This window comes from Corvus cornix, chromosome 12 (assembly GCF_000738735.6).
Source record: "Corvus cornix cornix isolate S_Up_H32 chromosome 12, ASM73873v5, whole genome shotgun sequence".
NCBI classification, from domain to species: domain Eukaryota; kingdom Metazoa; phylum Chordata; class Aves; order Passeriformes; family Corvidae; genus Corvus; species Corvus cornix.
In genome coordinates this window covers 11,585,874-11,596,251 of record NC_046342.1, presented here as the reverse complement: position 1 = coordinate 11,596,251, position 10,378 = coordinate 11,585,874, and the positions used below count along the sequence as shown (strand labels likewise).

Genomic DNA, 10,378 nt, shown 5'->3' with positions numbered 1-10,378 from the left:
GCCATGGGGTGCAACACAGGGCTGCCCTGGGGACCCCTGCAGCTCCCTGCCACACGCAAAACCTGGAACATAGCACAAAACAAAATCCCTGGAGATGGAGGTGTAACAGCAACAGCAGCCAACAATGCGTCCCCGTGTGTAGGACCACTTCCCTGGTGAATGGGAAGTGCCACCCTAGCCCCACAGCCCCTCTGTGTGTTCCCACTCGGGGTCTCCTCCAGGGTTTTAGCTGCCAACAAGAGCATTTGTCCCAATATGGCTGTGACAATGGCAGCTCCTCTCCCAGCCTTGCTGGACAAAAATGGAAGCATGCAGGCTGCGTGGCAGCAGACCTCCCAGACACTCTGCTTGCACCCTGGCGGAGCTGGTCCTGCCTCCCAGCCTATACTCCCAGATCACTGTCACTGGCTCCTTGCTGGATCAGCCATACCCCAGGTATGTGTGGTTTCTCCTGGCCTTTGCCTTCATGGAGCTGCCAGTAGCCATGTTTGTAGTGGTCTTGTCCCACCCTTCAACCAGGGAAGGTGCCGGGTGGTTCCACCTGCAGCACAGCCAAGAAGGACTGTGGAGGGCACAGGGCAGAACCATAAAACACACACAGTGGTCAGAAAAAAAAGCAAAGTTGGGATCCAGGCTGTCTGGGGCAATTTTCTCTGAAACTGGAGTTTTGGAGATTTCTTGGGGGAAAACCCAGGAGAAAGGGGACAACAGTGATCAAAAGCCTGTGACACCTAGGTGGCCATGAGCACAGGGGCTGAGAGAACTGGTGGCATCCTCCACCCAGCATTCCCGGCTGTGCAGGCAGCAAGCAGGTGGCTGCTGCAGCAGCACAGAGCAGGGGGCTCAGCTTTTCATCTGCCAGTGAGTCACTTGGCAGAGGAGGAAACCTCTGACAGCACCGAGGATGTGGAGGTGGCTGCTGTGCCTCTGCCTTGTGCTAAAGGTGCTCCAATGACTGTGGTATATAGGGAACAGCCAGCTCCCTTCCCACAGTCCCACTGCACACTCAGCACTGCGGCTGCACCATCCTCAGGATGAGACCCTCCGGCTGCGGTGGTGCCCAGTGCTGGCAGTGCCTGGTGCAGTGCAGGATCACCTCCACTCTCCCCCTGTGCGCCCTCCTCAGCACTAATCCCCAGACTAGCTGCCTGCCCTGCCTGCTTTCTGGGGCCCAGTGTGCCGGCATTGCCCACATTCCTGGACCCTGCATTCAGCTGGCTGCCACAGCCTCCTGATCCCACAGAGGAGTGGATCAGGGACCAGAAATGCCCCATGCACTGGTGGTGAACACAGCACCCCGGGAATGGACAGGTGGCAGGAAGCAGGAGGGGGGCACTGCATGCTGCCGCCAGCACACAGGTGCTGTCATGGGGACCTGAGGTGCCACATGTCCCTGCTGGCCTGGCGAGAGAAGAGCGATGGTGATGACAGGACTTTGCCAAGGCTCTGGCGACTCAAGCACGGGTGAGGTGTAGGCAGGGAGGAGCAGGGATGCAGGCAGGGAGCTGGAGTGCAGGTGTCACCACGCAGGATGGAGTCCTGAGCTGGTGTGACTTTGTGGCGCCGTGGCCGTACCATTGCCAGCCCAAGCCCTGGCAGGATGGGCAGTTTTCCAGCCGGACAATTAAGCAGATTAACTAATTACCTGAACCTTGGCAGGATCCCACAGCCCAGCGGCTGCCAAGGCGCTATATATCCATGCCAGGCGGTTGGGAGACAAGTGTGGGGCACGTTTGGGGTAGGGCCCCCCCCAGACCTTCCTCAGGACCCTGCTAGTGGGTCCGACAGCCCCCTCTCCCCGCCTATCCCTGGCAGCAGCGGGATCAGCCTCGGCCACAGCCTGCTGCCACCGCGCTGCTCGCTCCGGGCAACCCTGCCCACCCCGCGGGCAGCATACCCCCTCCGCCGCCCCGCCGTGTCCTGCCCCGCGGGAACCTGCCCTGGTGCCCCTCCGGAATCCACGTCCCAGAGGATCTGCGCCACGGGCAACCCGTCCCCGGGAGTCCACCCCAGCTGAGCCCCGCGGACCCGCCCGTGCCCGGCCCTGCGGGTCCCGTCCCGGCGGCGGCCCCGGCCGTGCCCCGCGCCCCCCCCTCCCGGTGCGGGCGGGCTCCCGCGCGGGTGCCCGCGGCTCGGGGCGGCGCGTGACCGGCTGCCGCCCGCCGCCCGCTCCGCCGCAGAGCCCGGCCCGCGCAGCGGCACCGGCACCGGCACCGGCAGGTCAGCGCGGGGGGCTGCGGCTCCCGGGGCAACAGCACTGGGGCCGCCAGTGCTGCGGCGGGCGGCGGGAGGGGCTGGCGGCACCGCGGCCCGCGCACCGAGCGGCGGAGCCGGCCCGGCGCGCTGCGGGCGGGTCGACGTGATGCGGCGGCCGCCACCGTTCCCGCTCTGGTCCCGCACTGGCCGCGGCCCGACTCCGCAGCGCAGCCCCGCCGGTAACCCGCACCGAACGGCGGGGCCGCCGCCGCAGCACCCTGGCGGTCCCGGCCCCGTTCCCGGCCCGGCGGGTCTGAGCCGTGCGTGCGGCGGCAGCGCGGGGCACCGGGCCGGGCATCCCGCCGGGATGCGGCCGGGACGCACCAAGGTGAACGGTGGGCGGCGGAGAGGGGCCGCCGGCGGCGGGGACATCGGGAGAGGACACTGGGGATGGAGAACCGGGGAGGGGACACCGGGAGGGACACCAGGATTGAGCACCGGGGAGGGGACACTGGGGATCGAGCACTAGGAAAGGGACACCGTGAATGCTGGGGATCGGGACCATTAAAGCACCAAGGACCACCCACACCGGAGACACCGGGATGGGGAGCACCAGGGAGCACTGAGAAGGGAAGACTGGGAATGGGGCCACGGGGATGGGGACGGCTGGGAACAGAGCCCAGGGCTGCCCGGGAAGGGACAGCCAAGCCACTGTCTCTGTCACTGGGCAGTGGGTGGCCAAGGGCACAGCAGCCTCACGGCCAGTTGCGCGAGTTGCCTGGGCAGCTGCCGTGGATCCTGGCTCACCAGACCCCCATCCCCACAGGGCCGACTCCGTACTCACCATGGCTGCTGCACAGCTCGTCACCTGGGGGATGCTCCTGGCCACCGGGGTCCCTGCCAAGGCCCAGGGGGTGCTGCCAGCAGGGCTGTCCTTAGGTGGGGACCCCTTGCACAGCCCTGCCTGGGGACAGCAGTGGCCAGGCCCATCCCCCACCTGGGAGGCATCGGGGGAGCCGAGCGGTGCCGGGGCCCCAAGCAGTGGGCGCTGGGGGATCAACAACCCCGTGCACTGGTCCCCACCGCTGCAGGTGGGGGATGGCACCAGGGCACCCCTGGAGATGGAAACCACTATGACAGGCGCTGATATCAAGGTCTGGAGGGATGGCAGCACAGTCCTGGCTGTGACAGAGGAGCCGCTTGTTGCCTGGCAAGGACAGGAGGCTGCAGGCCAGGACAGCTCCCTGCCCCACGGCTCTGCACTGGGGACACCGGGCCCTGAGGTGCCCACGGACAGTGGGGCAGACTCTCCAGGGCCACCCTGGGCAGGGCAGGACCTGTCCCTGTCCAGGCAGAGTGTCTCCAAGACAGTCGGCACCCCCAGCCCTCAGTCAACCATGTCCACCATTGCCCTGAACCCCATGCTGGTGGTGGGGATGAGAACAGCAGATGCTCACACAGAGGGATACACAGCGGCAGAGGGACACACAGGGGCCCCGGGCCTCTCTCAGGATGAGCAACTCACTTCAGCCAGCAGCCAGTCGGTCCCACTGGGCACAGACGCTGTCTCCGATCCCACAGGCACGGGGCCAGCATCGGGTCCCCATGCCAGCCTGGCTCTGCGCAGCCGGTGGGCAGCTGGGGAGACACGGGAGGGCCCCCCAGCCCCTCCCCGGCTCTGCCCAGCTCTGGCCCACGGCTGCGCCACACAGCCCCGTCCTGGCGGCTGGCTGAGCCCTGGACTCGAGTGCTTCCGTCCCCACCAGCGCAGCACCGGAGGGCCCCACTCAGCCACGCCACCACCAGCCCTGGGGATGCAGCCCCTCTCATGGATCCTGGGACGACGGGCAGCGGGGACCCCAGCCCACCCCAGAGTCTGTCCTCAGCACCGGCCCTGCGCCACCCTCCGCCTCCAGCACGGCCACCCCCGGCACCCCGAGCAGAGGTAGGAGCCAGAGCAGTGCGGGGGACCCCTTGGCGGGGACCAAGCCCCCGCAAGTGTCAGCGCCCTGCTCTGCTCTCTCTCGCAGGGCTGCTGCCCGAGGAGGACGTCGGCTCCCCACAGCAGGTCCGGGGCGCCGTGGGCGCCGTGGGCGCTGTGAGCGTCCCAAATGCCACCAAGACGACCCCACAGCCAACGGCACATCCCACCACGGGGACGCTCGAGACAAGGCACCCAGGTGATACAGGGCTGCGTCCAAGTGCATCCGTTCTGCAGATGCTGTGGAAGCCGATCCCTGGGGCGTCGGGGCTGGTGGGGGGGATGGCAGCTATCTTGGGCTGCCCAGCCGGGACACAGTGACACCTTCAATCAGGATTGCACCTGACAACGGCCTTAATCTACTCCTGCCCGCAGGGATTAGCGCTAAATGCTCGGTGGGTGGGGGCTTCCCCAAGGGGGTGGGGGACGTGACCGGGGATGTGCCACCCCCTGCACTGCGCGTCCTGACAGAGAACCCCGGGAGGCACCGGTGGGCATAGCCCCTGCCAGCACAGGGCATCCCCCGCTGTAGTGTTGGGGTGCCACAGCTGATGCACCCCAGTGTGGGGTACAGGTGTGGGCCCCCACTCCCCCCGACCGTTCCCGTCCTTCCTACCTGCAGACATGCCAGGGACGCAGACCCCAGCCTCCAGCACTGCGACCCCCTCGGCCACGTGGCGACGGGCAGGGATGACGCCTCAGCCAGCCCCCCGAGATCCATCATCGCCGCAGCCACAGCCCAGCCGTGCCCCCCCGGCGGCGGGGGCCAACGCGACCGGGCTGCGCTGGGCTGAGCTGCAGCACCAGCTGGGCTTCTCCTGGGAGGCCCATGTCTATGGAGTGGCTGCCGTCTTCCTGCTGCTGGCGCTGGGCTGCCTGGCGGGGTTGGCGGGGACAGCCATCCTGCGGCCCCACACCTGCGCCACGTTGTGGGGGCTCACGGACTGCTGCTGGCCGCCTGTCTGCTGCGGGCCACCTTCCTGCTGCTGGATCCCTATGGGGCACTGGGCCGCCTGCCCGCCCCGGCCCTGCTGATGCTCAGCACAGCCCCTTTCCCCCTGCTGCTCGCCGCCTATGCCCTCCTGCTCCAGCGGCTGCAGCGCCTGGCCCAGCTTCAGCTGCTGCCAGCCCGGCTGCAGGGGCTGCCAGCGCTGGGGGCTGTTGCTGCCCTGCAGACTACGGTGATGGGGGCCGCCGACCTGCTGCCGCCGCGCCTGGGCCTCACCGCCGCGCTGGGGCTGCAGGCGCTGGGCTGCGTGGCGGGGGCTCTGCTGCTGCTGGGGGGGCTCTGGGGGTGCTGGCGGGTGCTGCGGGCGCCCTGCGAGGGGCCGGGGCCGCAGCCGGGGGCGCGGGCGCTTCTGGCGGCAGCGGTGGCGGGGCTGCCGGTCTGCGGGCTGCACCTCTACAGCGCTGTGTGGCTGCGAGGGGTCCTGGGCCCCCCCGGGCGCTTCTCCCGGCCCAGCTGGGCGGCACAGCTCTGGCTGCGGATCGGCGAGCTGGGCACGGCCCTGGCGCTGCTGGCGGCCGCCGCCGAGCCCGTGTGCGGCCGGTGCCGCCGCCGGAGCCCCGCCGGCCACTCCTGCTGGGCCAAGGCACTGCGGTACTTCTTCGCCGGCCGCAAAGCTGAAGCGCCCGAATACCCCAACAACTGCTACGACTGGGCCGGTGGCAGCACCGGTGGCACCGGTGTGGAGCGGACACCTGCCAATGACATCTCCAAGAGCCTCATCCGCAACCCGGCGGAGCAGCTGCCCCTGCGGGCTCTGAAGGACAGCAACGAGGCCTGGGCAGCTGGCACCGGGATGCCGGGGCTCAGCCCCAAGTGCCCCAACATGTTGGCCGCCCGCTCCTGCGCCGCCTTTGAGCAGGGCTCATCCCCTTCGCTGGGGGAGCTGATCTTCCGCCCGCCGTCCCCCATCGACCTGCGCCGCAGCATCGATCAGGCGCTCTGCCGCCGCCACCTCCTGCACGACGGCCTCTTCGGCCGGCCCGCCGCGGCTCCGGCTCCTCACTGCACGGCTCCCCCGCCCCTGACAAGACCCCCCGCTTGGGGCGCATGGTGCGGTGCAGCTCGCTCACGGAGCTGCCCGGCCCCTGCCAGCCCCCCGGCACCGTCACTGTCACCGTCACCGCCTCAGCCAGCTCGCTGGAGAGCAGCTCACTGAAGATCAGCTGGAACCCCTGGCGCCATGGGCTGTCCTCGCCCGACAGCCTGCCCCTGGACGAGGCGCCCAGCCGGGCCCCGCTCCTGGTGCCCGCTGGAGCCCCCGGCTGGGAGCGCGAGGCTCCCCGCGCCTTCCCAGCCCTTGGCAAGGCGGTGGACTCCCGCAGCCTCTCCAGCGACACCATTGAGCTCTGAGCCCACGACAGGCAGAGACTGGGGGCGCAGGAGGACAATGAGCCCAGTGTGAGGGTGCGGGGGGTCTGATCCTGTGCCCCTGTAGGGCCGGGCAGGGGCCGGTTCCATTTGTGCCAAACGAGAGAAATAAAGAGTTTATGCTGGGAGGAGACGGTCCTGTTGGCATGTGAAAGAGGTGGTGGGCAGCAGCACCCCCAATCCCTGCCAGTTCCCACCCTGAGCAGCCGAGCTGGGTGTGCAGAACTTTATTTCCTGAGATATGGACACACAGACAGATGGGCACACCCCGACAAACAAACCACGGACAAATGCAACGGCCACACTCATGCATCCAGCAGGGCCCCCTCACCAGCACAGCACCCTGCCAGTGGCAAGGGGCCCCTGGCCCCCCAGCCTGGGAGGGGAGATGGGCTCTGCCCAGGGAGGTGGGGAAGAGGGGTGGGATGGGGGGGGCAGCTCTCCCAGCCCCACAGCTCAGGGCATGGGGGGACCCAGCCCCCCACTCCCCCACAGGGAATGGCCTCATGGGAGGGGAGTCCTATAGGGCCAGAAGCCCCAGGCTGGGTGCAGATAGCAGGATCACCCCCCCTCACCTGCCCCACCACCCCCTCACCTGTCACGATGCCAGGCCTCTCCTCCAGAGCACGAGGAGCTGGGGGCAGCATGCTGTGCCCCCCACATGATGCTGCACTGCCTGGCATCACCTCTCCAGCCAGAGGGGGCTGTGTGGGAGCCCCCAGGATCAGGTACTCCTGGTTCATTCTGCAGGGACAGGGAAAACGAGACCCTATGCTAAGGGGGGCTGGGGGACGCATGCAAGGCACAGCATCGTGTGCAGGATGTGGCCTTGGCAGCCAGCCCTGCTTGGGGGAGGCCCTGCACCCCAAGCTGAGCCTGCCCCTCCGCTTGTGCCCAGCAGCTCCAGAGCTATCTGCCCTTCATGAAGCCATCGAGGACACGGTCACTGCGGTCAGAGAGCCAGTAGCCAGCCATAGCAGCCACAGCGCCAATGAAGATGGCTGTGAAGACCATGTCACCCTTGGCAGCCAGCGTGGCGAGGGCACAGATCATCACACCAAAGAACATCTGCTGCAGCACCACCACCTCATCATCAGTCACGTCATCAAAGAAGCCCTTTTCTGGGGCATCTGCATGGACAACACTCGTGGGAGGGCACAGCTGAGCAGCAAGAGCCCCCCACTGTGTCCCACTCCCCCTGCCGAATGCCCATGTTCCCCTACATTGCATTAGGCCATACCAGGGGGCTTGTCCTCAACGCACTGCCCATCTCGGCGGATGTGGCCTCGGGCACAGACACAGCGGTAGCTGCCCTCTGTGTTCTCACACACTTCCTGCACCCCTGTGCACACCGGCTCCTCGGCACTGGCACACTCATCCACGTCTGGGGGGAAGAAGAGCTCAGCCAGGGCTTGGGCAGTGAGGAGGGGACAGTATGGCCCCCCAGTCCACGGGAGGCACTCACCCAGGCACTTGGCTCCGTCCCGCCAGTAGCCCTTGTTGCATTTCTTGCAGCGAGCCGGCCCAGCACCCATGCAGCCGATGCAAGCCGTGGAGCAGTCTGCCTCAGGGAAAGGAGCCAGGGCTGCTGCTGGAGCTCCTTCCCAGCCCAGCCAGGGTTGGCCCAAGCAGGGAAGAGCCACCTGCACGAAAACCCCCCACCTCCCTCTGACCTCGGCACTCATAGGAGCCCTCTGTGTTGACGCAGTACTGGTTGGCTCGGCAATGCGCCATCTCTGTGCCACACTCATCTATGTCTGCAGGAGAGATGGGGATGGCCCCACTGAGCCTTGGCTCTGGGGACGCAGCCCTCACAGCCCCGAGCTCTCCCCGGCCTTCACTCACCAATACAGCGGTGCTCGTGCAGCACCCAGCCCCTCTTGCAGCGAAGGCAGCTGGAGTCCTCAGGCCCCGTGCAGTGCCCGCATGCCTGGTAGCACTCTGCGGGCAGGAAGGGCAGGTGTGGACACAGGCAGGGGGGAGCTGTCTGTACCCAGGGCCTGGGCAGCACTGGGAGAACCCTCACCTACCAGCACACACGAGGTGGCTCTTGTTCCGCGAGGCCTCGTAGTAGCCGTCACCGCACTCGGCACAGAAGGGGCCGCCGTAGCCCGGGCTGCAGACGCAGAGGCCGGTGCCGTGGCGTGTGCCGTCACCATCGCATCGCCCGTTGCCACTGCAGGGCTGCCGGGGCCCACCGGCACAGGCTGCACAGGGAGAGACCAGCCGGCTGGCAGCCGGGGCAGGGGGCAGCAGCCAGGGAAGCCCCTCCAGCCCTGCCAGCACCCCGCTCATCCCACAGTTACTCACACCGGCAGTCTGGGCCATAGGTGCCGGGCGGGCAGCAAAGCATCAGCCTGTCCACACACAGCCATTGGAAAAAGTCAGGGTGCTGCTGCCGCCTGGGGAAGGGGAGATACAGCACTCAGTCCTCTGCCATCCCCTGTGCCCCCATGTCCCTGTTCCAAGACTCACTCATGGAACCACCACTGCTCCACATGCTCCTCACTCCGCTCCAGCAGTTGGTGGCAGGCGAAGTCTGAGGGGGCACAGACACCCTCCAGCACCTCCAGCAGACGGGTCTCACTGCAGGAGCACGAGCCAGTGTGAGACGTCTTCTAGGGCAGCTGGGCTCCCCCAGCCCCTCGTTGGGGTCACTTACCTGTGCTGGTACTTGGACAGCTTCTCCTCCTCCCAGGCTGTGTTACCCCCACCAAAGCCCTCATGCTCTGTCCTCTCCAGGCCCTGGGTGCATGGCGGAGTGGCAGTGCAGGCATGGGACCCCCCCAACAGCACCTCTACCCGTAGGCTCCCACCAGACACGTCACTTCCAGGGACCTGCCACCCTCTCCCCTCCCCAGACCCCAGTCACTGTGTCCCTGGAAATGCTGTAGGAGTGCCTCCACTTCACCACTGTCCCCCCCCAAGCCACCCCTCTACCGGGCTCTGTCACCACCCTTACCCACCCGGCCTGTGATGCTTCTGGGCCCCCCACCCACATCACCCCACCCAGGACCCCCTTAGGCCCTGCTCACTGTCACCTCCAGGCCGTGTCCCCCTTGTCTCCCACCCGTGGGTCCCCCCGCTCACTGTCCCCTCGCCCCAGCTCCCCCCCAGCAGCGCCTGTGTCACCCCACACCCCTCGGTGCCATTCCCCCCCGTGTGCCCCCTCGCCGTGGCCCCCATCATTCCTGTGCTCCCCCGCCCCGCACCCTGCTGAAGCTGTCGGCGAGGCCGCGGCAGGCTCGGCACGGCTCGGCCCCGTCGCGGTGGGGTTCGGGGTCGGCGTGAACCGCCAGTAGGACTCCCCCGAGAAGGGCGGCCCCCAGGAGGGCCCCCCCCAGCCCGGGCCCCCTGCGCCGGGGCGCCCGCGGCAGCAGCGGCAGCGGCCCCATCGTCCGCCCGCCCCGCCCGCACCACGTGGGCCGCGCCCGCTGACTCAGCGCCCGCCGCCCCCGCCAATGGCCGCGCGCGGCCGCCGCCGGCCCTCCTCTCCCAGCCAATCTGCGCCGCCCGCTGGGCCCGCCCACCCGCGCCTTAAAGGGGCCGCGGCCAAGGGCCCCCGGCGGAGGTTGCGCGGATGGGCCGCGGCCGGCGATTCCGTACGGAGGGGTGCCGGCTGCCGGGCTGCCGGGAGCACGCTGGCCCAGTGCCCGCCTGGCCTGGGCGGGGCCCGCAAACATTCCCCCCAATCCCCAGCCAAACCAGGCCGGTTGACCTCCCCTCCCATCCAGTCAAACTGGTCCAGTTCCCTCTCACTGTACCCAAATCTGCCCAGTTCCCCCTCATCTCACCCTAAACCGGTCCAATTTCTTCTCACACTT

At 68.0% G+C, this 10,378-nt stretch overlaps 2 protein-coding genes across 3 annotated transcripts; one reads left to right on the top strand and one right to left on the bottom strand.

Annotated features, from left to right (window-relative positions):
• The first annotated feature begins 2,168 nt into the window (after nucleotides 1-2,168).
• Nucleotides 2,169-6,691, top strand: PRRT3 (proline rich transmembrane protein 3). The gene is given in 8 exon segments (XM_039559202.1): nucleotides 2,169-2,220; nucleotides 3,023-3,804; nucleotides 3,807-4,037; nucleotides 4,040-4,141; nucleotides 4,227-4,376; nucleotides 4,800-5,087; nucleotides 5,090-6,166; nucleotides 6,169-6,691. Coding segments are annotated over 7 exon segments (2,979 nt in total). The 5' UTR covers nucleotides 2,169-2,220; nucleotides 3,023-3,041; the 3' UTR covers nucleotides 6,537-6,691.
• Nucleotides 6,692-6,765: 74 nt separating this feature from the next.
• Nucleotides 6,766-9,953, bottom strand: CRELD1 (cysteine rich with EGF like domains 1). 2 transcript variants are annotated; one of them, XM_039559203.1, is made up of 10 exons: nucleotides 9,767-9,953; nucleotides 9,217-9,299; nucleotides 9,030-9,140; nucleotides 8,865-8,956; nucleotides 8,585-8,761; nucleotides 8,400-8,495; nucleotides 8,228-8,311; nucleotides 8,020-8,115; nucleotides 7,795-7,938; nucleotides 6,766-7,684 (listed from the first exon to the last, which is right to left on the bottom strand). In XM_039559203.1, the coding sequence occupies exons 1-10, from the start codon at nucleotides 9,947-9,949 to the stop codon at nucleotides 7,464-7,466; spliced, it is 1,287 nt and encodes a 428-aa protein (XP_039415137.1). In that variant the 5' UTR covers nucleotides 9,950-9,953; the 3' UTR covers nucleotides 6,766-7,463. The 2 variants fall into 2 exon arrangements, with proteins under 2 accessions (XP_039415137.1, XP_039415138.1); XM_039559204.1 differs by having other exon boundaries at nucleotides 6,766-7,298.
• Nucleotides 9,954-10,378: the final 425 nt, after the last annotated feature.

What these genes read in the sequence shown, in the direction of transcription:
- CRELD1 (XM_039559203.1), bottom strand. Translation starts at nt 9,949, where the DNA reads ATGGGGCCGCTGCCGCTGCTGCCGCGGGCGCCCCGGCGCAGGGGGCCC. An exon ending in GAGCAGTGGTGGTTCCATGA is followed by an intron (nt 8,957 to 9,029) that starts GTGAGTCTTGGA and finishes CCCCTTCCCCAG; the next exon opens with GCGGCAGCAGCACCCTGACT. An exon ending in GGACGGAGCCAAGTGCCTGG is followed by an intron (nt 7,939 to 8,019) that starts GTGAGTGCCTCC and finishes TCTTCCCCCCAG; the next exon opens with ACGTGGATGAGTGTGCCAGT.